This window comes from Chaetodon auriga, chromosome 5 (assembly GCF_051107435.1).
Source record: "Chaetodon auriga isolate fChaAug3 chromosome 5, fChaAug3.hap1, whole genome shotgun sequence".
Classification (NCBI taxonomy): Eukaryota; Metazoa; Chordata; class Actinopteri; order Chaetodontiformes; family Chaetodontidae; genus Chaetodon; species Chaetodon auriga.
Genome location: NC_135078.1, coordinates 23,305,526 through 23,332,725, shown reverse-complemented (window position 1 = coordinate 23,332,725; position 27,200 = coordinate 23,305,526). Strand labels below are relative to the sequence as shown.

General features: G+C 42.9%; 4 protein-coding genes across 5 annotated transcripts; 1 reads left to right on the top strand and 3 right to left on the bottom strand.

Moving 5' to 3' along the window:
* Positions 1-451: 451 nt before the first annotated feature.
* On the bottom strand, positions 452-16,208 carry gfpt1 (glutamine--fructose-6-phosphate transaminase 1). The gene is made up of 19 exons (XM_076730486.1): positions 16,140-16,208; positions 13,581-13,688; positions 12,875-12,982; positions 12,628-12,753; positions 12,427-12,485; positions 12,205-12,339; positions 12,055-12,116; positions 11,892-11,971; positions 11,694-11,802; positions 11,384-11,547; positions 9,624-9,719; positions 9,206-9,303; positions 8,862-8,982; positions 8,317-8,474; positions 6,024-6,138; positions 5,490-5,617; positions 5,221-5,388; positions 4,473-4,634; positions 452-2,490 (listed from the first exon to the last, which is right to left on the bottom strand). Exons 1-19 carry the CDS (start codon positions 16,144-16,146, stop codon positions 2,446-2,448), a joined length of 2,049 nt encoding a protein of 682 aa, XP_076586601.1. The 5' UTR covers positions 16,147-16,208; the 3' UTR covers positions 452-2,445.
* A 927-nt stretch (positions 16,209-17,135) lies between these two features.
* nfu1 (NFU1 iron-sulfur cluster scaffold homolog (S. cerevisiae)) lies at positions 17,136-20,836 on the bottom strand. Its single transcript, XM_076730487.1, has 8 exons — positions 20,734-20,836; positions 19,222-19,322; positions 18,983-19,118; positions 18,470-18,536; positions 18,256-18,373; positions 18,090-18,153; positions 17,826-18,000; positions 17,136-17,523 (listed from the first exon to the last, which is right to left on the bottom strand). The coding sequence occupies exons 1-8, from the start codon at positions 20,790-20,792 to the stop codon at positions 17,485-17,487; spliced, it is 759 nt and encodes a 252-aa protein (XP_076586602.1). The 5' UTR covers positions 20,793-20,836; the 3' UTR covers positions 17,136-17,484.
* Positions 20,837-20,871: 35 nt separating this feature from the next.
* On the top strand, positions 20,872-23,385 carry c5h9orf78 (chromosome 5 C9orf78 homolog). Its single transcript, XM_076731465.1, has 9 exons — positions 20,872-21,035; positions 21,236-21,295; positions 21,398-21,449; positions 21,538-21,608; positions 21,735-21,812; positions 22,021-22,218; positions 22,315-22,451; positions 22,554-22,658; positions 22,857-23,385. The coding sequence occupies exons 1-9, from the start codon at positions 20,959-20,961 to the stop codon at positions 22,952-22,954; spliced, it is 876 nt and encodes a 291-aa protein (XP_076587580.1). The 5' UTR covers positions 20,872-20,958; the 3' UTR covers positions 22,955-23,385.
* med22 (mediator complex subunit 22) lies at positions 23,379-27,163 on the bottom strand. Of its 2 annotated transcripts, XM_076731466.1 has the most exons (5): positions 27,075-27,163; positions 26,710-26,865; positions 26,480-26,560; positions 25,923-26,131; positions 23,379-24,351 (listed from the first exon to the last, which is right to left on the bottom strand). In XM_076731466.1, exons 2-5 carry the CDS (start codon positions 26,830-26,832, stop codon positions 24,159-24,161), a joined length of 606 nt encoding a protein of 201 aa, XP_076587581.1. In that variant the 5' UTR covers positions 26,833-26,865; positions 27,075-27,163; the 3' UTR covers positions 23,379-24,158. The 2 variants fall into 2 exon arrangements, with proteins under 2 accessions (XP_076587581.1, XP_076587582.1); XM_076731467.1 differs by lacking the exon at positions 23,379-24,351 and having other exon boundaries at positions 24,736-26,131.
* Between the last annotated feature and the right edge of the window lie 37 nt (positions 27,164-27,200).

Here is a 27,200-nt window from a genome sequence, read left to right as displayed (position 1 = left end):
GCTGAATGCATTCCTCAGGATGACGCTGGCAGGTGTGCGCCTCTCACGAGAGGAGCTGGACCAGCGTGGACCCTTGAGCCGCTCCATCTGGCCTTCATCACAGGCCTCCAGAAACAACAGCTGCTCTCCTCTGTGCTGTGGAGTAGGGAGAAGCGTGGGGTGGTTGAAGTTGGCACTGCATGCTGTGCCTGCGCTCTGCAGGCGTTCACTGAGTGCCTGCAGGACCCTCATCCATGTGGCACTATCAGCTCTGTGCAGTGACTCCAGACCCAGCGTGTCCACCGTTAGGACTCTATGTGGCTGCATCAGGTCACTACTGTCCACCTTCCAGACTGTGACCGGTTACTGTGCACAGGTACTGGGAGTCGTTTGGGATGCGCCGTCACTCATTAGCAGCCCCTGAATGTCTCCTCTTTGCATACAACGCACAGAAAACATGAAACTAGCCAAAAATGATTTGCAAACTTTTAATATCATTCCAAATGTGAGCCTATGAATGGATTTCTACTGTTTTTATTTTAATAAAATAATTCTGAAATATTTGCAGCCTGCTCTAATAAAGCACAATATTTGGCATCATTGTCAGGATGTGTGGGACTGTGACGAGCATGAACAACCTTTTCAGCGAATGAGCTCGGACACTCAAAAAGGGAAGTACATGACACTTTATTGCATCAGTTCCACTAACACAAAGTGCCCCCCACTCCCTCAGTAGCCCAACAGATGTTGCTAGGATTCAGTGCAGCTTCCTTTTGTCAGTGCCTCCAGTCAAGAATCTGTCGTGTATGTGGGTTACAGAAGTACCAACGTTGTCCAGTTTTCAAACCCTTCCACTGGCTCAGAAGAAGCTCAATGTTTGGGAAAATAAATGCAAAAATCGAGTTAAGGCTTGATTACAAAAGCAAGATAAATATGATAAACTGAAAATATGTGATGAAAACAAGCAGCTCCTATTTCTTCACTACAATAAGTGTGTGTTTGTCTACGACGGCACGCTTTCCTTGGCTTTTGAAACAGACATTTGAGATCACACACACACGCACGCGCACGCACACGCACACGCACACACACACACCTGGCATCTGAGTTTCTATCTAAATAAACATCTACAGTCTGACATGCTGCCATAAAACTGTGTATATGCCCCTCTTCACAGCACACAAGCTACCAGCATCAGTTCAGGTTTGGCTACAAAAGAAAATGCAGGATCAACATATAAAATCTATATGTTTTGGTTTACTGCCAAAGCCACTGTAGAGATTTTTGGTTTGACAGAACATGTCAAATTACAGTAATATTCACATTTTTGATCAAAGAGTAACTTCAATAATATAAAATTACCTTCTTAAAGACAAACAAATATAACATAAAGAAAAAAAGAACTGCTTCAAATGGTCCCAATATTGCAGAAGTCGTGGTGGCAGGGCGCGGGCTGGCGACTGGGTGCAACTTCTACTCTACAGGTTCGCTCTTCATCTCGCTTGAATTACTTCAGTTTCTGGTTTAAATGTAAACTGGAGTCTTTCTATCGAGGAGTGAGGCAACCGGGTTTAACACAAGAATTAATCACTTAATTGTGCACTAACAGCTTTAAAGCACAGACAGTAAAAATGGTAAACACAATGTCGCACTCTGGCGCAGGGGGCTCAGTAAACGAGGCGTATTCTCGTTAACTGAGCTGACTGAGACCAGGACAAGCTTTTGCAACCTCCCCAGGCACACACAGTAGTGTATTCACAAGCTTTTCTGTGATCTAACTGCTGCTGCTCCTGCTGTGAATTCTGTGTCCTCAGAAGAAGGTCCAAGAGTCAAATCTGGCAAACTGTGCTGCAATTATGAAGCGGTGACCTGTGGCTTGGAATGATTTAAGACTCGTTTACTTCAACTGTGGAGTGAAGACACTTCAGATGATTAGCTGCCAAAGAAAAATACCCCAACTAAACTACAAATCATTGCAGTAAAGACAAAAAAAAAGAGCCAGTGAGGTCTTTAAATCCTAACTTCTGTCAGTCAACAGCTTTAACATCAGCCCCAAGATGCTCCCAGTGAGACTAATCAGCACAAATATACAAGGAGGGCTTGCTCACAAGTTATGAGCATGAATGTGAATAAACCCAAACAGTCAGTGTCAGCTGCTTCACAAACCCACAGAGTGATGAAGACGATGTCAGCGCCAGCCCAGGCCGTGCCATCTCGGACAAAACAACTTCGCTAACAATAATACGACAATGATGCCAAAGGTTTCTGACAAAATAGACGGTGAGATACAGATAATATACAACAGTGAGATACACGACTGTTGAGTAAAAGATTAAAAAGAGCCGTGACACGAGACACATAAACGGAGCGTTGTCTTCTTTTGGTTTCTGCGTACAGACGCTCCCTCGCCGTCTGCTTGAATGTGTGTCTGCCAGGCTTTTGTTGTTGGGTGATGAACGGTGCGGCTCACTCTACTGTCACGGACTTGGCCAGGTTTCTTGGACAGTCCACCTGTATTCAAACAGAAGAGGTCATTTACTGCATGACAAACAACTGTATGTGTGGTCAACAAGAACTGAAGAAGCTCTGCTGCTGACGAAGCACATTTTCACATGTACAGTTTTCCGAATCAGTTGATGAGTTGGTGAATTTGGTGCGTTTTCCCCTCGATTCAGTTTCTTTTCATGCAGAGAAAAATCAAAGTGAAGTGCAGAACTATAAACCATGTGAGAATGTTAGCTCATTGGTCAGATGTGTCTGAGGCAGGAACAAGAAAAACACAGGAAAAAGGTCCTGCAGGAGGTCCACTGGACAAATACAACATACTACATCTCATCCAGACCCGACCTCGACTCATTCTCCGTCTAGCTACTTGCAACTTAAATCTGCTCATCTGCATCCTTCAATGCACAAAACACCTGGCCACGGGAGCCTGTTCACTCATACTTGCAGAGTACGTCACAGTAGTTGGATCGGATCGAGGTCAGACCACATTCCCACCACAAACAAACTGCTCTGCGGTTCGTTTGGGTCCAGACCGAGACCAAACTCCCCCTCATAAGGGTTCGATTGATGGGTCATCACTCAGACTTCATATATTTGGACATACTTTTCCAAAAAAAAAAAAAAAAAGCAGGTGGGCGTGCGATGGAGCTGCGTGCACAGAAATGTTTGCTTCTCTGTCAGAGCAGCAGTGCACTCTGGCGCGGCTGTGAGTACTTATTGACTTAAAAACAAGAGCTAACTGGGCTGCGCTGTCAGGTCATCTCTCTGAAGTGAAGTGCTCCAAAAGCAGCATCAACACTCGCTATACTTTCATGCTCTACTTCAGTTAAGCTGTTTACTTTGACCTTTGTCGTTCTGTAGTACAGCAGAGCCAGTCAAGTATACAAAAGGAACAGCTAGTCCAATCTTGTTTAAATAGTGGTCTAAAAATGGAGAAAGAAACAATAAAACTGATCCACTAATAACACTCATAGCTGGTGTTCTTTGCCAGCAGGGTTTTTTGTTTTCTGAAGTCTGAATTTGTGCACAGATTGAGGTGTTTACATGTACAACCCCATTTCCAAAAAAGCTGGGACGCTGTATGAAACATAAATAAAACAAAATGTGATCATTTGCTGTGCATTTCTGACATATACTCAACTAAAATCAGCACAGACACAATATATTGAATGTTTGAGCTCATCAGCTTCTTTGTTTTTAGTAAATATCTGCTTATTTTTAATTTGATGCAGCAGCACATTTCAAATACGCTGAAACAGGAGCGACTAAAGACTGAGAAAGTTGTGGAATGCTCCAAAAACACCTGTTTGGAATGCTCCACAGGTAAACAGGTTCATTGGTAACAGGCGATAGTATAATGATTGGGCATGAACGGGGCATCCTGGAAAGGCTCAGTGAGGATGGAGCGAGGTTCACCACTTTGTGAACACATGATAGGATGAAGGATGTTACTACATGAGCTCAGGAACACTTCATGAATCTGTTGTCAGTAAACACAGTTCGTTTGCTAATGTCTGCATTCTGATTTTATTTACATTTTACACATCGTCCCAACTTTCTTTGGAGTCGGGGTTGTAATTGTAATCCTCACTATCACCTCCATCACAGTGTTCTGAAATAACAAAGTTTACTCAAAATCAGACGAGTCAGAAACACAATGACCTGCATATATAAACACCGCATGTTGTTTATTTCTGGCATGAGTGTACGGCAAGATAATCAGGCCCACTGAGCGTAGTGCAAAAACACATCTCCAGTATAATGAGGTGCAGCATCTTTTGAATGTTTCACCTCTAAATGTCAAAATTATTTGTTCTCAACTTTCCTCTGCTTAACTGAGCAGTGTGTGTAAACACGACGCTGAGGGTTTTTCGTCAGGATGACGACTGCAGGCACAAAGGGTGAGAAACTCTGTTTGACAGATGAGGTAATAAATCTCGTCTGGCAAAACAGTCCGTTATCATCTAGCCTGGAGGGACGGCACTTACGTCGTAACCTCGGAGCACAGCCAGGTGGAAGGACAGCAGCTGCAGCGGGATGACGCTCAGGACGCCCTGCAGGCAGTCCACGCAGTGAGGCACTTTGATGGTGCGGCTGGAGTTCTTGATGGTCTCGTAATCGTCTTTGTCACAGATCACAATGGGGCGGCCCTGTAAATCATAGAAAATCCACTGTCAGCGTGATCCCAGTCGCACAAGGCTGAATCTGAGAAGTACCTGCCCACCCGCCGCCGCTTTTCTCAGCTGATTTTCACACCTCTTAAACCCACATCTGCTGCACATTACTAACAGCGGTGATGTCACGCTGAAGTAACCCCTCCCTTGTATTTATTGAAGTGAAGGATCAGAGGTGCAGCACAGACAGGACTGTGAAATTTAACCTAACGAGCAAAATGCACCGCTGTCATCAAATGTTCAGCCAGTTTAAAATGTAAATACTGAACATCTGACGTTCACGTTCGCAGCGACGGCACAAAAGTAAAAGAAAGATTACATGTACAATCAAAAGTCAAATAAGTCGATCGAAGCAGCTTCTGCAATGGGACGTTATACGTTTTTATAGCATCACACATTAGCTATTCTATGTTTCCCGAGCATTTCAGTGAGTGAATACATCTGCAGGGTCACTTTATGCTGAAACAGGATATTTAAGACTGGATCATAATCTTAGGGGGAAAACATTTATGACACGGTGCCCATTCCGTTTGATTTTTTGGGGTGTGTGTATTGGTCTTACCTGGCGGGCTACAACCTGCTGCAGGGCGTTCTGACATTTGACGTAGGTGTGGTCTCTCATGATGATCATGATGACTGGCATGAGTTTATCCACCAGGGCCAGCGGGCCGTGTTTCAGCTCTCCGGCCAGGATGCCCTCTGAGTGCATGTACGTGATTTCCTTGATTTTCTACGTGGAATTAAAAACAGCGACAGGTTAAGAAAATCTCAGTATATGCCGTATATATCCATCTCTGTACTTATGCTGAAAAGAAGGTTGCACTTGCTCACCAGCGCTCCTTCCAGGCAGGTAGCATAATGGTAGCCTCTGCCCATGATCAGCACACTCTTCTGCTTGTACAGCTCCGTCGCCAGCTTCTGGATCTCATCATCCAAACTGAGGACCTCCTTAATCAGATCTAACACGGACAGAACAGAAAAACAGACATGAGTGAGGATTTTTTTTTGATAGTGGGATGAACAAAAATAAATCCTGAATTAAACACTGGGCCAACATTCTGCTGCTGTCACGTGGACTGGCAGCGGCTGAGTGGCCAGACATTCTGCATTAGTTTACCATTATAGATATGCCATCATATGCTTTAGATCCAGAGAAGCATGCGAGGGCTTACAGCCAACAGCTCCTCTTCTCTCTCTCTCATCACTAAGCTTCCTCTTCCAAGAGGACTGTTTGCACAAACACTAAACAGGCTTTGGATGTACTTGATCTTTCCTCTCAGGGCTGCTTTTCCATCTGTGTACATTTTATTCTCACCTGTGTTAAGGATTTCCCTGTCTGACCCAGAATACTGGTGGCTTGTTTACCTGGGAGCACTCTCAGACCCTGGATTATCTCACGGCGTCTGGGCTGCACGGAAATCCTGTCATCGCACATCAGGAGCGCAAACATGATCAGGGCCACAAACTGGCTGGTGTAGGCCTGCAGGGCACAGAGTCAGAAAAGCAAAGTATGTGTTAATATTATCTGAGTCATCTTTTCATCTATTTATTTCTTATCCACAGACTGATAAACAGCTGTTTGATGATGTGTGCATGAACACAGAAATGCTCATAAAACTTCCAAGGGACACTGCGATATTACTTGCTGTGACCTGTTTACTAATGTTACAGTAGTTTTCCTGTTTAGCAGCACAGTACTGAATACAAAAGCAGCGACCAGATCCTGACTTGAGCCTCTCTTTCAGTACAGTCCTGAGTCTGTGCTTCTTGTCTCCCTGAGAACTCCAGCTAATAATCTGCACCAGATGACACATGGCAGGAGAGGTGGGTTTCAGCACACGCCAAGCAGAATTAAAATGCATGCTGTTGAGCTCAGTCAAACTAACGCCGCTCATCCTGGAAAACTTTGTGAGCGCACAACATCCCATCAGAGAGCACGCTCTCGGATCGCTCACGAGCCCAGCACATCAGAGACTCCATGCCTGTCGTCATCACCGCCCACTCCCTCTCTGTTCCTTCATCTGCGAGCACGTTTGGAGGCCTTCCATGCCCATTTGGGGGATTTAATCAGCGCTCGGGTGAAGCCAAGTCATTTCATGGGACCCTCCAGACTCAGAAATGCCTGTGTCTAGAGCCAAGAAAATAGCTGTAAAACCTTTGGGCTGTTTTTTTTTCCCTGACAGCACGCTAACCACAGTCCCTCAGAACTCTGACAGGCTGCACTGTTGGGTCAGATGTGGCAACATATTTAATCCACACATAGTAAACCGTGGTGTTTTTCTGTGTTCATGTCACCAGCTTTTTTCATGCAGAACTGTTACCATGCAAAGATGACCACCCTTACATACAGCTGAAACACGAACAGCTTCCTCTCACGCAGAAAGCAAACTTTGTAACCCTGTAAATTCCCCATGGATACAAATGGTAATGGTGATTCATGAAAGCAGTCTTCTTCCATTTACTGTCAGCTGACCCGCCAGAAGGATTTGCCTTTTGATAGCATCAAAGTATTTTGCCTCAAGTCTCAATTTTTTTCCATAAATCCTGAATATGATCAGAGGAATTGGAAAAAAAAACGTTTCTCCTTTTTTTCCCCTCTCTTCCAGTCCACAAAAAAACCTCAAATTATCATGAAATGTAGGAAATAGGGGCCAAGTTGATGAATTTGGACTCATTTAGCATTTGGGTGCGATACGCGTTCTCCAGTGAGTTGATGAGCTCGGTTGTGCAGCTTTTGGTCGAGCTGGGTGTGGGGATGTGGCCCAGCCAGCCAAGCAGTAAATGATGGCGTCTCTGAGGCGTGCTCTGGGGCTTTGGAGCAGCGCGAGAGTCGCCGAGCCAAGCCCAAGGGCTGGGCCAGGGAGGGACCTGCTGCACTCTCTCCCCCCTCTCCTCACTAGCTGGGGCTCCACCACCTCTCTGCTCTGCTCCCAGTCCAAACTGGCAAATCAGGTTTAAAGACGACGGAGGGGGGAGAGGCAGAAAACCAAGATCCTAGCTTTACATGAGTTGAGATGAGAATATCAGGCTTCTTCAACTTCCCGTGGGATCAGAGTGGAGGAAAATGTCAGCTTCCAAGAGGCGGGACCAGACTCACAATGGAGTTTTCATCTGGGTTTCATTCAGTGCCGGTGGGCGTCGAGTTCATTTATGAGATGATGCAACAAATTGATGTACAGTTTCTTTGAGCTCAGTATAAAAGACAGTTCACAGAAAAACACGTTTCCTCTAACTCAGGGCCATCTGTCAATGCAAATATTTATGGTGTGATTGGATGTGAGGTACGCTTCCTAACTCTGATGAAAATGTGGCAGTTCTCACTCGTTTGTGACAACAATAAATTCAGTGGGGGTGGGTGAGTTAGCTGTACCTGGAAAAGTACATAAAGTGCTTCAAAGTGCGTTTTTTTGTCCAACTAACAGTTCAAAATCCAAATACATCCACCTAAGAGGACTAAGAAAACGAGAAAATGAAGCTGGATCAAATGCAGTTTTTTGCATTAAAAACTGACTTAAACAACTGACCAAACTTTAATTTTCTCTTGATCAACTAATCATTTCAGGTAATGACGGTACATTGCACATATCAATTTCCCCCTAACACAGAAGTGATTCATGTGTCCTGTTTGTGTCTTTATGTAAAAACATTATAGACTCACCTTGGTGCTGGCTACTCCGATCTCAGGGCCGGCGTTGATGTGGACTCCGCAGTCGGTCTCCCTGGAGATGGAGCTGCCCACTGTGTTGGTGATGCCCACAGTCAGAGCTCCTCTCTCCTTACAGTAGCGCAGGGCCATGAGGCTGTCAGCAGTCTCCCCTGGAGGGTTTGCATTGAGGGAAAAACATAACAGTTGACGTAATGCAACAATAATGATGCTGATTTATGAGATGTTCGGAAATAGCTTTTGCACCACATGGGCCTCAGATTTGAAACAGCTTCACAGAACAACCATCAAAGAAATATCACACATCTTACAAAAAATAATATCACCCACAAAAAGACCCCACACACATTCAGAAGAGAGCTGCAGAGCAGAATATGCACAGAAAACTCAACTGCACAAGTCTGAATTAACAATTTGCTCAGACTCAAGCTGAGCACAAGAAAAATCAGGAAGAGCCAGAATGGCTCCCAGGGATGGAAAGTGGAAGACAACTGGGGAATGTGCACTCGATCAAGTCCAAATGGCACCAGCCTCCCCACCTGACTGGCTGATAAAGAAGCAGACGTCGTCTCGGAAGACAGGAGTGTTCCTGTCCAGGAAGTCGCTGGCCAGCTCCACCATGACAGGCAGCTCGGTCAGCTCCTCCAGGACCTGGCGGGTCTGGGAAAACAACAGAGCGCGGCTCAGCATCATTCTGCTAAAACAAGCCAGCCGAGCTGAAGAGCAGAGAACGTGCCAGCGCACGAACCTCACACCTGTGTCCACAATACAGACATCACATTTCCCACCAGTCCGACGGATTCAAGGTGGATGGCAATACACGTTTCCATTATGTGCATTCACACATGGAAGGAGAGAAAGCATTCGGTTAGCTGCTACTCACCGCCACGCCAGCATGGTAGCTGGTGCCGCACGCAATGAGGATAAGTCGCCGACACCTCTGGATCTCTTTGATGTGGTCCTTCAGTCCACCCAGGATCACTGAAAAGCAAATCGAACAGTTAATCCATCATCCTGCCGCCTTATTTCCCACCTCATTGAGAAAAGGCCCAAAAAGAGCCAGTGAGAGTGATTTTACTTTTTTTCACATTCATGTAGCTCTGTTAAAGCTATTCGGGCACAGTGAGGAAAAAACACAAATTTTAGCTTGGAGGTTTGCAGGTAACTGAAATAATCAGTGTGTTCTCATGTGCTTCCCTCTTCTGAAATCCTGAACTGCAGACATGAGTTTAAGCATGCAGGCACTAACGCTGCATTTGTGGGTGTGTTATTACATGAAAGCTTGCAGACCCCACTCTGACCTGTGTTGTTGTCAAAGTTGACTCTCCCTCTCATGGTGTTGACCACAGACTCCGGCTGCTCAAAGATCTCTTTCTGCATGAAGGAGCTGTAGTTGCCTGTGGTGGGAGGATCAGAAATCAGGGGAACATTTCCAACACTATTAAAAAAAAAAAGGTAAAGGCCTCTTAAGAACACAGTGATGGACTTTTTATAAAGTGTGAGTCCGCATGAGGCTGTCTGAGAAGGGTCTTGTTGACTCACATTAAGTACCTGAAAATGCAAACCACAGCCTCCGGGAGGAGCAAGAAAACTCTTTACAGGGTTTCACTGATAATCAGGCTCTCCTGGAAATGTCTTTTTGTTGCTTTATTAACATATTCAGAGCCACAGGGTTGGGCACCCCTTAAATGAAGGAAAAACAAGCATGAGACATCAAGGAGATAGTGTTTTTCCATCAATAATAAACTGTGACACTGAAATATGCGAGCGTTTGTCAGCTTGCCTCTGACAGCAATTTGGGTCATGAGAATTAGGTTATTCAGCAGAAAGGCTCCAGAAACTGAAACGGAGGAGAGAGGCTGAGTAATGACAGGACCACAAAGGAATGTCGAGACCAGCCAGCGTCAGTTTACCTCTGCCCTCTGCTGGACTCTTGAGGAAGAGTCAGCAGAGGAATAAATGTTACTGTGGTTTACTAATGTATGATATATTTTTTGTTTTGGACTGTTGGTTGGATAAAACAAGGCATTTAAAATAAATCACTTTGGGATCTGGGAAGTTCTGATGGATGATTTTCACTACACTACTACTACGACTTTTTAGGTGTTCATCAGCTTAAGCAATAATGAAAACACAGCCCAAGTCCCTTCAGAGGAGTAGTTTGATATTTTGGGAAATAAAGTTTATTCGCTTTCTTGATGAGGGTTAGGCGACTCTCATGTCGGGTGGGCATATGAGGCTACAGCCAGTTAGCCATCTTAGCTCAAACACTGGAAGCAGGAGGGAACGGCTAGCCTGGCTCTCGCAGAGGGTCCAGCACCTCTGAAACTCACTTATTAACACATTAACACATTTGTTTAATATGCATAAAAAGCAAAGTCTAAAAATCTACAATTCAAGGTTTTATGGGGGTCATGTGCCCGACTATTTCTTGGCTGGGACCAGTAACTTTGTGAAGTCTCCATTGGTTTCCTTTCAGCTGGTACCAGCCAAGAAACAGCCTGGCTCACAACCACCACTTCAAAGATGAACTATAATTTTAAACATTGTTTTATGTTATAAAGGTAGCATAAGCACATTTCTGAAAATGTTGAACATTTTCTTCAATTTGGGGAACTCGTTCTAAAAAAAGCTATAATTGCTCTAAATACTCTGAAATTAAATCTGAAATTTAAACTTTAGCCTAATGAACCTTTAATTTCAAATGCTGTATGCTGGAGCACAAAGCTAAAAACAACACTACAAAGTGCTTCACTGTCACTCAGGCACAAAGAGGGAAGGTGAGGGTGATAAAGTCCTGCAACTCAGGGGTCATTTTAATGGCAGCGGCTTCCTGCAGGGTTGTAACTGGATGCATGATAACAAGGATGGCTTCAGGGCTGGACGTTAAAAGCCAGTTCAGCTAAATAAGCAGCAACTGTCCCATTAAGACTTACACAATAATAACGGGGTTCAGGACAAAATTACAAGGCAGAGCACCCATGATTTATTAGCAAATAAGTTGAGGGGAAATGAACGGTGGGGAGAACATGAACTGAACAAAAGCTGACCTTCCACTCACCCTTCATGATCTGCTGAAGCTCCATCTGCAGGGTCTGGACGGCGCGGGCTGGATAGTCCCCGGCTGTACGCTTAATCCTGTGGATGGACAGCCGGCCGTCCATCACGGCGGCTACATCGTCGTCCTCCAGGAAGATCACACGGTTTGTGTGCTCGATCACTGCGCTGTTGTGACGAGAGAAGCGGAGCAGAGACATCAAACATTTGATTCACAATCCACAGAGAAAGCTGAGACGTGTGGGACTGAGAACATGTTTCATAGAGAATGTTTGGACGCTGTAAAAGATGCAAAGACGCCCGTATGTGCTTGCCTTGCATCAGAGGCAAAGTAGTACTCCACAGCTTTCTCATCCACAGGGAACAGGGAGGTGTCCTGGTCTGTCCTGGGCAGGGCACTGCTGCCCTTCTTGTCTTTACTAGCTGAGGAGAAAAGAGAAAAACTGGGCCTCAGTCACATTTCTGCAACCACATGCAGTCAAATTAGAGCAAAACCAGAAACTGAAACTTACAGGAACAGTAGACCACAGGAATATGATCTGTAGACAGCTTGTGATCACTCCTCACTCCCATCAGCAGGGGACTTCCCCTCCTGCACAGCAACATTTGTCTGAGCCAACAACACCTTCATCTGCAGTAACTAACAACAGTTTAACAGCATCAGTGGGAGCGTACCTTGTGCCAACTGCCTCTCCGGGGTAGTGCACGCTCTTGAAGACCAGAGCAAAGGCTCCCTCCTGGCAGGTGGAAGAACAAACACATCAGACAGGCTCTTTTATCAGCTGAAAACGTCAGGAGCAGAGGAGTGCACAAGCAGGTCCTTACCAGCTGCTGGGTCACCTGCTCCACCAAAGTAGCGAAACTGATGTCCTCATTCTCCCGGTTGTCATACATGTACTTCACCAGCTTGGCGATGCTCTCTGTGTCAGTCTCTGACTCAAACTCGTAGCCTTTGCTCTCCTGTGGAGACGGAGAGAGAGTTAGTCCTGTCACCCGTCAGCAGGATGGAAAGACATCTAGAATAGTTCATGAAAGATATTTGCTCACCAGGAATTTCCGCAGGTCTTTGTAGTTGGTGATGATTCCATTGTGAATGACAACGAACTCTGCAGACCAGAAAGATTATCATAAACTGTAAGATATCAAGATGCCTGCACCCAGGTTAAAAAAGGGGAGCTATTGTGTAATACAAGGTCAAAAGTTTTGCTGTGTGGAGCGATTTATCCTTCTATTTTAAATACAACTAACCATTTGTCTTGTCAGATCTATGTGGATGGCTGTTAAGCGGGCTCGGTACACCGTGGGTAGCCCAGCGGGTGTGAGCGATGCCGATGTGAACATCAAACTCCACATCCAGGTCCATATCCTGCTGTTCTACAGGTCAAACAAACACAGCACACAAAATATTAAGTATCCCGGCTGTACAACAGCAAACATTATGACAAGTCAAGGCTCCATTTGTTAATGACTGACTCTCGTCAAGAGAAGGACTTACTGTGGATCTCCTCATCAAGAACCTTCACTTTTCCACGTTGCTTGATCAGATGGATACTTTTGGCATTTGACTCCCAGTCTTTACCATTGCCGCCATCAATGCCCACACCTGCGAAAATTCAGAAATAAGAAACGGCATGAGAATTACTTTGATCACAAGTCGTCCAGTATCAACAGCAATGTGGTGCTATTACCAATTTGCAAGTAATGTCATGTTTTGTTTTGTTTTTTTGTCTAATATCAGTGCAGATCTACAACATAACATGCTGCTTACTTCTGCATGGAGAAAACATGTAAGGCCTGCGTGAAATGCAAATGGACTTAACACATAGTAAATTGGTTTCATTAGCAGTGCAGTGAGTCTAACCCAGCAGCCCAATAACGGCTGTTCAATAATTCACTGTGAACATCATTCTTGCTTTGTTTTTCTAACTCATTAGAACAAATAAACAAAACATGTACTTATGCTGCATTAACGTTAAATTACCACCGAGCCATGTGGTAATAAAAGAAACTTGAACTTGAACCTTGGCATTGGACACCACTAAAAATACTATCAGCAACTTGGTGGCATTATCAGAATAACTGTCCTGCTGTCAAACAGGACAGGAACAGGACAGGAACTTGAAGGAAAGTGGCCTGATTAAAACAAAACGAAACAAATGAGGGTGTGTTGGTGATATGAGCCTTTTCAATCTCTCTCTCACCGGCTGAGTCATAGCCTCGGTACTCCAGGCGTTGCAGGCCTTTGAGGAGGATCTCAAGGATCTCACGGCGAGTCCTTGGCACATGGTAGTTGAGATAGGCAAAGATTCCTGGAGAGAGGAGAAAAATGTCAAGATTCAGTGCTGTGTTCTTCTTTAAAAGTCAGCTTAGACGTGCAACTGCATGTCTGCAGTTCGATTGAACTGCCTGCTAGACTGGTACATCCAGTGCAAGTTAATTCACCGCTTAATGCCGTTTGCAGCCCTGGTATCACCAAATGAGTGTACACCACTGCATGCAAATTTAAGAAACAACAAGATACAAAGGGCTCAGTGACATGGCATTAAGCATATCACAGTATTAATAAGAATATTTTCTGATACAATATCTGTTGTGATTTTACACGTTTGTGCAAAAACATGAAGTAATCTGCGTTCTACTGTTATTCATTACTCTAGACAAAACTCTTGAGACATGAAAATCAAAAATCTTTACTCGCTTTGTCATACTGTGACGATACAACCAACAGAATATGATACATAATAATACAGAATTTCTGATCTAAGCTTAAGACAAAAACGAATGACCTTAAGTTATTATGCGATAAAGTTATTATGTTAGTAAGAAATATCAAAGTGGCACAAGTATTAGTGATGTCAACCTCTAAAACTTAGGATTCCAAATTGAAACTATGGTAGGTAAAGCCTGAGAAACCAGTCTTACAGGAGAGGTTACCGCACTGGAAAAACAGATGATGTTCTCCTGACTGGGTACGCCTAAGCAGACCTGCTTACAGACAATGGAGTTTATCTATAGACGTGGAGTTTTGCAAGCTGACACCTCCTTCCTAGTAAAAACGTGGAAAAGGAAGTAACTGTCCCAGAAATGCAACCTGGTTTTATGTACAACAGTGACGAAACATCAAACCTATCTTAATCATAAGATGTTTACAGTCCCACTCTGCAAATCAGACTGAAAGCTGTTTGTGTACAATTACAAAACTGACTCGAATACTACTATAGTACCATTTCAGGACATAAATCACTACTAAAGCAGTTACTGACAAACTTCAGCAATAATCAGCACGTCCTCCTGCAGAGATTCAGCAGAAACAGCCAGTTCAATCTTTATCCAGCGAGTAACTCTCACTGACAGGACCGTCACCTTAATTGGCCAAGGGGGAGGCCTGAAATACAGCCCTGTTATACAGCTAAGCACTGACAGATAAATGCAAATGCAGAGCCAGGGGGCTGCCTGCTTCAACAGAGCATTCATTCAGAACAGCAGGTGATTCAAGAGGGCAGCGAAGGCCAAGGGAAAATGTTGCAACAAGAAGGCAAGAATCACGCGATTAACAAGAGTAAAAGTTAACCAGAACAAAGCAACGTCTTACGTTGACACTAAAAGAAGAGCATTTGCTTCTGTATCCTAAGAATAGCAACTAGTCTATCTGGTCTGATTAGTGTACTCAGATTGTTGTGACAGTGATGGGAGACAGCAAGGCATCAGTTATCAGTCAGTGTGTGAGAGAAGGTAACAGATAGAGCAGAATCTCAACTACATTTCCCAAACTGAGCATGACCCAAGGCATCATTTTCCAGGTACTATCTCAACAGTTAAGGCTTTGTTAAGGACTTTGGTGGCAAGGCAGAAAACACTGGCAGTATTTATAGAATATACTGCAAAGTTTTATGTTGTATGGCTACAATACACCACAGTTAAGTATTTACCAATGTGATATCTTCCCTCAATGCTGCCATCAGCCTGAAAAACGACTTTTGCTGGTTTTATGTGACCAGACAGTGAATCTTTCCTCGTGAAGATGTCCAATATTTCCAATATTAATGCCCCTGCAAACTGTTTCTATTGCAATGTCTGAAATGACACCGACAAATAACTGCCATAATAAAGCGAAGTAATGGGAATGTGTATTTCCTGGTTTAGTGAAAGCCACGCGCGCGATGCATCTGGCTCACGCACGTGAATATCACCAGTTAAACTGGGACACATTAATCATTTACGTTCAAGCATCGGGCAGCCCTATCCATACTTTCATTTTTAAAAACAACACGAGGAAGACTCCCGTTGATACATAATGTCAATATTAAGTCGCAGTTGAGTCAAATCATTTAACGCTGAATGAACAAACCAGTAACTAACGTTAAGATTTCGTGGAAAGTTACGCGATGGACGTATCGTTACCGCAAAGCACGTAAACTGTCTCACGTTAGCAGGAAGAAAGCGGGATTATTTTAACGTTACCCACAGATGTCGACATTCCGTTGGACACTCTTACCGTCAAAGCACACTGTTAGCACGTACAGTAAAATGAGACACCGGCAGCTTTATATCTGACAAGCTAACAGCATCAGCAGCACCAGCTCATCTTCGCGAAGTCAGGTTAGCCACCCCTAGCTAATTTCAACAGCTAATTGCACCTTTAGTCTAAACTAACGATGCTATCTTTATTTCCAATTTGATTTACTCGCCGTTCCGATAAAGAGGCAATAAGGTGAATGTTTCACTGAATAATATAAATGTAGGATTTATTCAGTACTCACCACACATGTCTACAGCTCGGGTGCCAGTTACAGCTACTCGGGTAGCTGGGAACGCCTGTCACATAGGATTCGCCCCATTCTGATTTCACTGAATCAGAGCCAACCGGCTTCTTCCATGGCGCCGTCTCATTGGTCCAGAGGCGTGTCAGTCACTTGTACCTAACAACGCAGGCACTCCTGACGTGGCACCAGGATGCGGATCGTGGGCAGGATACCCAGCAGACCCCGCTGCTCCCTTAAAACCAACATCACTGCACTACTCTGGGCCTGCGCTCCCTACCGACTGCCAATCAAAATATGGTGCAGCATTAGAGCGAACTGTCAGTTACTGTTAAGACTGATTAATTGACTAATCATTTATCAGTGTCTAATGAGAAATGCACGTAAAGCCTTCAATAGAAGGATGTATCCAAGGCTTAAATAATATCTATCTGACGCCTTTCTGAATTTTTCTGAATATTTTTAAAACTCCACACCTCTGAATCTTATCTCTCTAAGATATAAATACCATGTCAAAGCCAGGCTGCTCTGCCAGGTGTGGAATACTGGTGGAGAACACCAAATCCATTTTGTCTTAAAAAATACATTTAAAAGGTGATTTAATCCAATTTAAAGTTGATCAAGGACAAAAATGAGTCAGCCTTGAAAAAACATTGAACATTGTGTATTACAGAATAGTAATGCCTCTTCATGTCAAACAGAGATTAGAGTACATGATCTTAGTCACAGGCCCACTTCAGTAATATTGCTTAACTAATCTGTTAAAGAGCCCTTAGTAATCAAATTGTAATGATGCTATTCTTTGGTATATTTACATGCAAAATGACTAAATAATCCTAGAAAAACTTTTTAAAAAGTGAGTGATATCTAGCAAATGTATTCTTACATGATTAAACTGGAAGAGGCTTGGAACAAAGCATGATCCTGTAATATTAAGCACATAAATTGTTCAGTACATATACACAATATACTGATATATTAGGAGGCATAGCAGTCTTAAAATATTTCAATAAACTTTATTTATATACACACAGTATACATATTTTAGCCATTAAGGCTGTTTAGACTCAGAAAAGGTGTAACAACATGAAACAATAAATAAAATTTATTTCAGCTCTGCAGTCATCAGTTTCTAAGACTCCGCTCTTCTATCCCAGCTTTTAAAATACTGTTAAAGTACATAAAATACCGAGCAAAATCAAGAATAACACGTGAATGAATGATGACGATGAGTTCTCTCACACTGCTTTGCGATACACCGCCTCATTTTATTGCAGCTATGGCTTGCATTATGTGACCAGGGGGAGGGAGGAATGTGAAAATGTGGTTCTGGTTTCAGTGTAGTTCAAACTTGAGCAGCTTCCTCCTCCTCCTCGTCCTTCACCTGTGGAGAAAAAAAAAGTTCAGCCAACATTTTCGAGTAGCTTTTTCCACCACTTATTTTCTTTGATGCAATTTTATGTGTGCAGATGTAATAACAGTGCATGTGCCAATCTAAACAGTTATCCAGTCATCAATGTATATAGTTATCAGTTATACATAAATTACTGTTTGAGCCCTTACTATGACCTAAAACATGGCAAAATGAAAACAATATTGATGAAGAGGTCAGAAAGCAGACGCATGCATCACTGCAGCTAAATTAAACAGCATGTGTACGATGTATCCTCTGGCCGGAGAACAGACCTGCTCCACTGACTCAACTTCAGGGACGTAAAACTGCAGCATGTTTTGGATTCCACTCTTCAAAGTAATAATGGAACTGGGACAACTGGTGCAGGAGCCCTGCAGCTTCAGTTTAACAATGCCATCTTCAAACCCCCGATACAGAACATCACCTCCATCCTCCTGCACTGTTGGCCTGGGGAGGGAGGGCATCAATGAGCGTGGGAAAAGGACATAAAGACATAATAAGGAACAGATGCTGATACTGGAGTGTGTCTTTGCTACCTTATTCGAGTATCCAGCAGTTCTTTGATCATGGCAACTACTTCATCATCGTCATCTGATGGAGCTGAAAAGACAAATGGAGATTCCTTGACATTCACATACATCTTGCCCTACCTGTTCCTTTTATTTCAGTGTTTTGCCCTGCACAGCTGACAGCAATCATTACCTGTATCCTCACTAGGCTTGCTGTTCTCATTGACAACAGGAAGTCCAGAAGTGAAAAAGTCCATAATGGCAGCAAACACATCTGGCTTGATCACTTTCCATTCCATATTTGCATCAGACTAAATAGTGAGCGAAATGAAACAAGTTATTCCAAGCAAGGACATGACAACATGCCACACTATGAGGTATACATAAGTTGGACCTGGTGGTTTTACCTTTGATATGGTGATGAAGTCTGGGCCCAGGAACACACCCTTGACTCCATCGATCCTGAACAGCTGTCTGAAGACAACACTAAACATTACTGAAGTTTCTTATTTATTGCAGCACATAGTTTTTCCTTTAGAACTGTTTACACTGAAAGGTTTAACGCTCATTCAGATTCAAAGCTCAGACAAACAACCACAGTCACAGAATCAAATCATACACTGGCGAAAACACTGTGTGTCACATGTTTATAAGCACTACATTGGACAGACAGAGGAACAGTGTGCTCAGTTTTAAGGACACTGGCTGCAACTCAATGATAACATGAGGAACACACTTAGCAAGAACTAAAACTTATTTTATGAGAGCAGACACTGCTTTGGTTCTCATGTCACTGGATTGGCAGCTCAGGGGTGACTTGCCAAACACAAGTGTGACTAATAATAATATGACTGCATTTCAGCTGTGAAAGTGATTTATTACTCTTCATTCAGTGGCCTTGTATTTAAGAAGTCATATACCTGGCTAAGGGTGAGCAGTGTGCGTCACGAGGGCTGGCAAAATTCATTGTTCCTGATTCAAGGACTGTGCGACCGGGCAGAAACTTTAGACTGTTTGGATTTGGTGTGTCCTGCGTCTGCACAAACATGGTCCTTCCTGCAAAGAGACAAAACACAAAGAGCAAGAATGTAACATCAGTCATTATATAATGTTTCCTCCAAGTTAGACAGAGACACAAGGATACTGCTGATATACAAACCAGGGACAACCCAGAGAGGGTTTTGAGGCCATCTGTGAGAGACTCCTGTGTTATGTGAAGACCAGTGTAATCCAGCGCACTGACATCCACTGCCTGCAAGACTGAGACAACACATAACAGACTGAAAAGGTTACTACCAGTGGTGTCCATATTATTGTATTATAGTTATTGATGCATTCAACAGTGCATTGTTTTAATGTTGCAGCTGGTAAAGGTGCGGCTAATTATTAATGTGTAATTCTGTATTATTAATGCAAATCTGCAAAGTAATTAGTAACAACAGTTGTCATATAAATATAGTGGAGCAAAAAGTACAATATTTTGTTTTAAATTGTATGGAGCAGCAGTATAAAGTAGCAGATAATGGAAATATTCAAGTAAAGTACAAGTACCTCATAACTGTATTTAAATCCAGTGTTTAAGTAAATGTGCTACCTTACTTTCCACCACTAGTTACAACAGCAAAACTCACACTTCATGAACAAATGCATGCTGCTAAAAAATCTGATTATTCAGTTCTCGTGTAAGCCTGTTTCATTTCCTCACACCTGTGGATGTGGCAGAAACAGATTCAAGAAAGAACCAGCTGAGTGAAACTAATCTACTAAAGCCCTTTTAGGCTCAACACATAATTCCTCTGCAGCAGAAGTAATACAGACTGTTACACGGGGCCTGATTAAAGAAGCCCTGCAAATGGTTCATGAAGCACATTATTATATTGTCTTTGCTTGTCAAAACCAAAGTTTTACACCATTGAATCACAATGGATTAATTAAGCTTTCTTGTCAGACATCTCAATTGTTATCAAAAATCGCACAATTAGTTGACTGGAGACCATCTACGACTAACTGAGGTGTGGCTAATTATCGCTGGTTAAATATATCTTTATCTGAAAGTTCCTAGTTGATCAATTTCCTGTCAAAAACAGAAGCAAGCTCCAAACAAATCCATGATAAAGTTCTAAAAATGCAGTAAGAGAGGGATAACACAAAAATATACCTACTATCACTAATATAGAACTATAGTTCAGTTCAATCATACCAAAGTAATATCAAATAAACTGCGAAGAGGCCACTGTTCCAAATCATTGGAGATAATTTTGACAGACTTTTAGCAGTTTTGCAAAAAAAAAAAAAAAAAACTTAAGATGAAACATTGCATTGTCCAAATGCGCACACTGACTCAAGCCTGTCGTTAACTGATGATAATAGGATGTATATGTGTACTTCACTTAATTCAATTTGAAAAAGGTTTGCTTATGGCGCGACATTAAAGAGCCATTTTTGAGTCAAAAAAGCTTTAATAACTGACTATGTCAAAACAATAAAATGCACATTCATCCCATCACGCTGCTCTGATCAGCCTGCGTCACTCTGGTACTTAGCTAGCTAGCCGCTAATAGCTAACGTTAGCCGGACTCTAGTATGAGGAGGTCGATGCATTCACACAAGTAATAAAAACGCATAGTGAGAAAACATCGCACTATCTCAACTGACAAAAAGGTAAACTTACGGACGCGAAAGTCTTGCTGAAATGCCAAACAACCTGCCGACCTGTCTGTAAGTTGCCATGTTTATTATGGTTACCTAAACAGAACGGAAGTGCCCGGTCTACTTTGCGGAAGTGACATAATATTATTGTACGTCTGGTAAAACCTTCCCCTGACACCGAGCGATCTGCTGTACTTGAACGTAGTTTTGTAAAAGCTCCTGGAAACAACGTTAAGCTGCGTTGAAAATGCCGAGCGGTAAAAGCTTTAGGAGGAGAAGGGACTCGTCAGATGTGGAGGAGGATGAAATAACTGAAGAACTGAGGTACAGTACTTTATTGAAAGTCTACAGCATGAATACAAATGTTATCTAGATTAACGTTATGTTAGCTAGCATAGCCAACTGCTAGCTACATCACAGTTAACAACGATAACTACCCATTTATTAACGAACTTCGTCGTTGGTCTTTGTTCTATTTTTTGCCAATGTTGTTTATAATTAATGCGTATTTCTTGGTCGTTTAGATCAAAAGTAGAAGAGGCTAAAGAGCTTCAAAGTTTGCGGAAACGGCAGACCGGAGTCAGGTAACGTGAATGTAACGTTTGTGATGCTGTTTCTCAAACAATGACTGAAACACACGAAACACGTGAAAAATAAATTGACACTCAAATTTCCTTTTTGTTTAGTGTGACCGCCCTGTTGGTGGGAGAGAAACTGCCGCCAGAGGCTGAAATTGATGTAAGTGACATTTTTTAATTTGAATTAATTGGGATGAACCAGAATGAACCGTGTAATGTCTGACCATTGAAATAATCATTTCTCACAGAATGATCCTTTTAAACTGAAGACTGGGGGGGTTGTGGACATGAAGAAAGTCAAAGACAGGAATAGAGACATGTAAGCAAACCTGTGGCTGCTTTGATTATTTTGACGCACTCTCTGTGTACCGGTACCAAATGGAAAATGTGTGTCATCACATTTGACACTGATTTGACCCAAAGATGACCTCTGTTCCACATGCAGGACGGAAGACGAGACAGACCTCAACCTGGGCACCTCCTTTTCGGCTGAAACAAACAGAAGAGACGAGGATGCGGACATGTATGTCTTCTTTTTCCAGTTGTGACACACATGCACACACAACTCTTTTAAGTTTAATAGCTGAGTGAATTTCCTTCAATACTTCTGCAGCACATGTAAATGACATAAAACACAAGACTAATCTGACACAATCATGGATACTTGCACACAGTTGTGCTTCCCAGAAACACTGTAAAATCTCATTTTTTCCATAAATCGATCCTCACAGGATGAAATATATTGAGACAGAGCTGAAAAAGAAGAAGGGTTTGGTGGAAGCTGAGGAACAGAAAGTTAAGGTGAAGAACGCGGAGGACCACCTGTATGAGCTGCCTGAGAACATCCGAGTCAATTCTGCCAAGAAGACGGAGGAGATGCTGTCCAATCAGATGCTGAGCGGGATTCCTGAAGTTGATCTTGGCATTGAGTATGTATAGAAGACTCTCAAAACGATCCCGTTGGTTGTCTGAGCTGACAGACAGGTTGTAACTCTGATTGCTTGTTTCTGCGATTCCTTTCCCAGCGCAAAGATAAAGAACATTATCTTCACGGAGGAGGCGAAAGCCAAGCTTCTGGCAGAACAGAGGAACAAGAAAAAAGACCATGGGACATCATTTGTACCCACCAACATTGCTGTCAACTACGTCCAACACAACCGCTGTGAGTTCCGTCAGTCTGTAAACGTTGGGGGTCTAATGGTGAGAGGACACCAGAGGGTACTGAGGTGAATGGTTGGTGAAACATCTAAATGTCTTTTCTCAGTCTATCACGAGGATGTGAATGCACCACAGAGGCACCACAGACACAGAGAGGAGCCCAAAGCAAGGCCACTACGTGTGGGAGACACTGAGAAACCAGGTCCAGAGGGTAAGAGGCTGCACAGCCATGCACTGTTCCTCATGGTGCAGCAGCTCAGCACCAGACTGCAGAGTTATGTTGTAGCACACTCAAACAGAGGAGCACGTAAAAACTTTTACTTGCAGCATTTATAGAAATATTGTAATAGTTGCTTACTGCTCTTCCGAAGCTATAATCTTATTATCTCTAACTTGTGTTACTCCACAGCATCGTCACCACCAAACTACCGCAAACGTCCAAACAACGAAAAGGCCACAGATGACTACCATTATGAGAAGTTCAAGAAGATGAATCGGCGATACTGAGGAGCTGGATGTTTTGTTTTTTTTTTACGGATTATTACTCAACTCGATGTCCATCTTTATAAAGACTGAAGCCTCCAGATTAGCAGGCTGATTTTCTCAAATAACTGTTAATGAGAAGGCTAACGAGGGAGCCCAGAGTTTTGTAAAGGTTGTAAATATCTCCCTGTGGCTACGTGTACACAGTACATTTGCTTTGCGATGTTATGTTAAAGGAGAATTCCATATCACTGAGGAGATCATGTGGTTCAGGATCGTCTGATGACCGGGGACCTGAATCCGTTAATGCATGATGCTGAGTCGTATACCTGCTCTGAACTGTGAGAGATCTGCGTCTTAGTTCACTTTAACTTTTGACCTTTAGTTGGAGAATTGTGTTTTTAGGGCTTTCAAAAAAACAGATTTGATTAAAAACATAAAACCACATGATTGAAGTTGTTCTTTAATGTGACCAGTGCTTAGAGATTAAAAAAAAAAAAAAAAGCAGAAATAAAATGTTACAAAAACATACTAAATAAATGTAAGAAAATACACTCATATTCAATACTCAAGCCAAGTCCAACCTAAGAATATAAAAAATGAGAAAAAATGAGTACTGGTATTTAAATGCTGCAAAGGTTCGTGAAAAATTCATGAAGTCGTCTTCATCTTAATTTAGCAGTATTGTATGTACAGTACATAAGCCAGTGTATGAAAATGATTCAGTTCATTTTGGAAGTAATTTAGACTGACAGAATTACATCTGATGTATTCTGGAGGAAACTGTTCTGATTTTAACAAGCGTTTCAGGTAGTTCTTGTTTACTCTTTTTTTTCCTGATACAGTTTATCCAAAAGAAATCCTTTAAGTTTTTGTCCATAACATGGTGGCAAACCTAATCAGACATGAGTTCACAATAGCCCCATTTCCGCCGCAGGGTACGGCTCGACGGGTACTTCTTTCAATGCAGAATCTCTCTGACCAATCAGTGATGTGCAGTGTTTGAACTCCATCCTTTAGAACCGGCTCAACTTGCTTGGAACCTCGACAAGGTGATACTAAAAAAAAAAACAACAGAACCCGGTACTGTCCACAACAGGAACCGTTCCACGCGAGTCGAGCGATACCACGGCATGAAAACGAGGCAGATGTGTAATGGAAACTAAATGAGCCAAAACCACTGAAGTCCAAACAGCACAAGCATTCCAATCAGTGTCCACGTTCCTCTTCACGGTTTCTCCATAGAGGAGGTCCCGTGTCCGTTGAGGTGGTGCTGGGGGTTTGCCTCCTGTGAAGGAGGTCCCTCCGCGTCCTCTCGGTCACCCTGGGTAGAGCTGCAGCTGCTGCCCGGGGAGGCCCAGCTGTCTCGTCGGCGGTAGGCCTCGCACAGGGGCAGGTCAGTGCTGTCCCACTGACTGTAGCTTTGTGGAGCGGAAACCAGTAAGAGGCAAAGAGTCAGCGCAGCACAGAAAGAGAGGAGCAGACAAGAGCGGCAGGTCAAAATAAGCACATTCATACACGTAGAGGAGCACATGAGGGCACACATACGACAGAAGCATGGAGGTTATGCAGAAGCACTGGAAACTGGATCAATGCATAAAACAGCCGCGTATCGCTAGATGCTGCAGTCAGACGCATGATGTCTCAACCGATTTCAAGTTCAGCAAAAAGGTGCAATTAGTTGCTGATGGAGGAGAAAGCAGAGCGAGTGCAGTGAGGAAGGAAGGCCCACACCCAGCATGCTCCAAACAGGGCTGAGAGACACTTTAATGCTTTCTCACAGAAAACAAGACAAACTACTGCAGTGCTTTGTCTCTGCTTTATTTCTTAATCATTCTGGGTCTACTGGAACAGCTGGCACAAACTGGTACACATGGGCAACCACACCGTGTGTGATGGCGTGCATGGTTACAGCTTGAGTCACGTGTGGTCTTAAAGGACGGAATCAATTAAAAATACCTAATTACCTTTACAGAAATTCTACTAAGAAACTGTCAGTAGCTTCAGCTTTGACCTTGAATAAATAAGAAGCTGTCACGTCTAATTTTACAGTCTATAGCAAACATTCATCCTTAAAATCTACCATTTATGTCATCAGCATTACATTTAGGATTTAAATATTATATATAAATAAACTTACATGAATGGCACATTTATATAAAAAGTATATTCAGATATAATTTTAGTTTTTTCAATGTGTAATTCTTTAAAAGGGAGTTCACTTTCTCTATAAAGCTGCAATACTCAGAAGCCTTTTCACAACAGTTCATCCATACATAAAATAGCATGTGCTTCTAATTCATGGATTTTAATGAACTGGTCATTAAAATATTTTAGTTAGCAAAGGTCACACTGCTGACATTTCACTGCACCACCTCTCCCATGCACCTGAAAATATTTGTGAAAACCTCTCTCAAGCCTATTAGATGCTGCAGACCAGGAAACTGATAGTCTGATCACCACTTAGAAATAAACCCAGCAGAAGAACGCCAATGCTTTCTGCTCTCAATTCTGAATTGTTTCCTTGTCACCACCAGAAAAGCCTGCTGGCTTTCATACTGCATCAGTAAACTGCATCAAAGGTCCAAAAATACATCCTGCACTGTCGTAGTTCAACAGCTGCGTACATTTACACTGCTGATATTCACTTGTACACTCCTTTAATGCTGAGGTCCTCTCCACTTTGACCAATTATGACACGTCAGAGAGCGGGAAAAAGTCAAGGCACTTACTAACCAGTAACAACATGAAGTCACTTAGTGAGATGAGCTCCATCACAACGACCCTCAGCAATGCTTTGTGTTGATGAATGGTGCCGTTTTGATATGACGATGAGATAAATTCAACCCAAAAGGCGTCACGATTAGATGCTGGCAGAAATAAAGGCTTCCATGGGCTCAGCAGTGAATGGTAAAGGTGAGACAGTACATGGTGCTGGGCATGGGACAACAGAGGGGCGGTGGGATGGGGGCAAGTACGAGCCTACTTGTACCTGGAGGAGTAATATTCTTCCTCTAGCTCATACAGGTCGATGGCGATCTCGTCACGGAGCGAGGTGAGCTTCTTGTCACACTCCTCCTGCAGCGAGCGCAGCTGCTGGTTCTGCAGGCTGATGGCGTCGTTCACGGAGGGAAAGTCGTTCAGAATCAGGAACTGCTTCAGATCGGACACCAGCTTCATCAGGGACTCCCCAGCTCGCACCTGATTCACCAACACAGGAAATAAGTTATAATGAATATCAGATACCCAAATAATGTCTACAAGTCTAGACAAAGCCTCAGTAAAAATGAAGTGCTATGAAGCACTTCATTTTATATGATGTGAATGAAACTGAATAGAAATATAAAAAGAAATACTGCAAGTTGTAATACTGTGACAAAAAGAATAGAAATGCTTAACATGGTGAACAATTAAGGGAAGATATGGAGCTATAAAAATTCTAACACAAACAGCAGATTCAGTGTATGTCTCCACTTTTAATTTGATTTCTTTAAAGTGATGTGTTGATGTTGAGCTGCTTTTGAAGCAGATGTAACTGCTTCCACTCACAATGTTGGCTGCTCTGACGTGCATCTCATAGTGGTCCTGCTCTGCTTGGGTTGCTCTTGAAACCTGTGTCTCATCCTCAATCTGGAGGAAGAAACATTAGATATTACTCGTGTGTTTGGAGGGAAAAGAGAGAAATAGTTAGAGAAAAGATAGGAAACGAAAGTGATGCTGATAACCAGTAAGAAGGATTTGTGATATTTCCAAACTTTCTATCAGATGTATCTTTGTACCTTCGCTGTTTTGATAATTTCTGTGAAGTTGTCCAAGATGGACCTGATGTCATCCTTCAGTCTCTTGTTGTAGTTCTGCAGCAGAGTCTCTTTGCTCTGAGGGAGCACTCTCTGAGTAGCCATCGTGCTCAGAAAAGGCAAAACAGTGTACGATACCTGTTCACATTAACACAGAAATCCATTCAAGTTTTGAATAAAAAGACATTGCGGAGACAAAATGTTCATGAGCGAGTAGCTAGCTAGCATGAAAAGGCGCGTACTTTCAAAACAGAAACGGGCGAAAAAAACGTGAGTTGCGTGACTTTCATACTTGTAGAACTGCATAAATATATTCTAATATACATTCTGAGCTGTTAATTACTTACTTTTTACCGCATACTTTGTAAACAGTGTCGTTATTGTATAAAACGACAGCCACTCGCAAAGCTACTACATCGGTTCCGCCTCCTCTTCTTCTTCGTGATGTTTAATGGTGGCTAACATCCGGTTTG

What these genes read in the sequence shown, in the direction of transcription:
- c5h9orf78 (XM_076731465.1), top strand. Translation starts at nt 20,959, where the DNA reads ATGCCGAGCGGTAAAAGCTTTAGGAGGAGAAGGGACTCGTCAGATGTG. An exon ending in AAAGACAGGAATAGAGACAT is followed by an intron (nt 21,609 to 21,734) that starts GTAAGCAAACCT and finishes TTCCACATGCAG; the next exon opens with GACGGAAGACGAGACAGACC. An exon ending in TGAGAAACCAGGTCCAGAGG is followed by an intron (nt 22,659 to 22,856) that starts GTAAGAGGCTGC and finishes GTTACTCCACAG; the next exon opens with CATCGTCACCACCAAACTAC.
- med22 (XM_076731466.1), bottom strand. Translation starts at nt 26,832, where the DNA reads ATGGCTACTCAGAGAGTGCTCCCTCAGAGCAAAGAGACTCTGCTGCAG. An exon ending in ACGTCAGAGCAGCCAACATT is followed by an intron (nt 26,132 to 26,479) that starts GTGAGTGGAAGC and finishes TTGGTGAATCAG; the next exon opens with GTGCGAGCTGGGGAGTCCCT. An exon ending in GAAGAATATTACTCCTCCAG is followed by an intron (nt 24,352 to 25,922) that starts GTACAAGTAGGC and finishes CGCTCCACAAAG; the next exon opens with CTACAGTCAGTGGGACAGCA.
- nfu1 (XM_076730487.1), bottom strand. Translation starts at nt 20,792, where the DNA reads ATGGCAACTTACAGACAGGTCGGCAGGTTGTTTGGCATTTCAGCAAGA. An exon ending in CCCTCTCTGGGTTGTCCCTG is followed by an intron (nt 19,119 to 19,221) that starts GTTTGTATATCA and finishes GTCTCTTTGCAG; the next exon opens with GAAGGACCATGTTTGTGCAG. An exon ending in CACTGCTCACCCTTAGCCAG is followed by an intron (nt 18,537 to 18,982) that starts GTATATGACTTC and finishes TGTTGTCTTCAG; the next exon opens with ACAGCTGTTCAGGATCGATG.
- gfpt1 (XM_076730486.1), bottom strand. An exon ending in AAGACCTGCGGAAATTCCTG is followed by an intron (nt 12,340 to 12,426) that starts GTGAGCAAATAT and finishes CCGTCTCCACAG; the next exon opens with GAGAGCAAAGGCTACGAGTT. An exon ending in GGAGAGGCAGTTGGCACAAG is followed by an intron (nt 11,972 to 12,054) that starts GTACGCTCCCAC and finishes GTTGCTGTGCAG; the next exon opens with GAGGGGAAGTCCCCTGCTGA.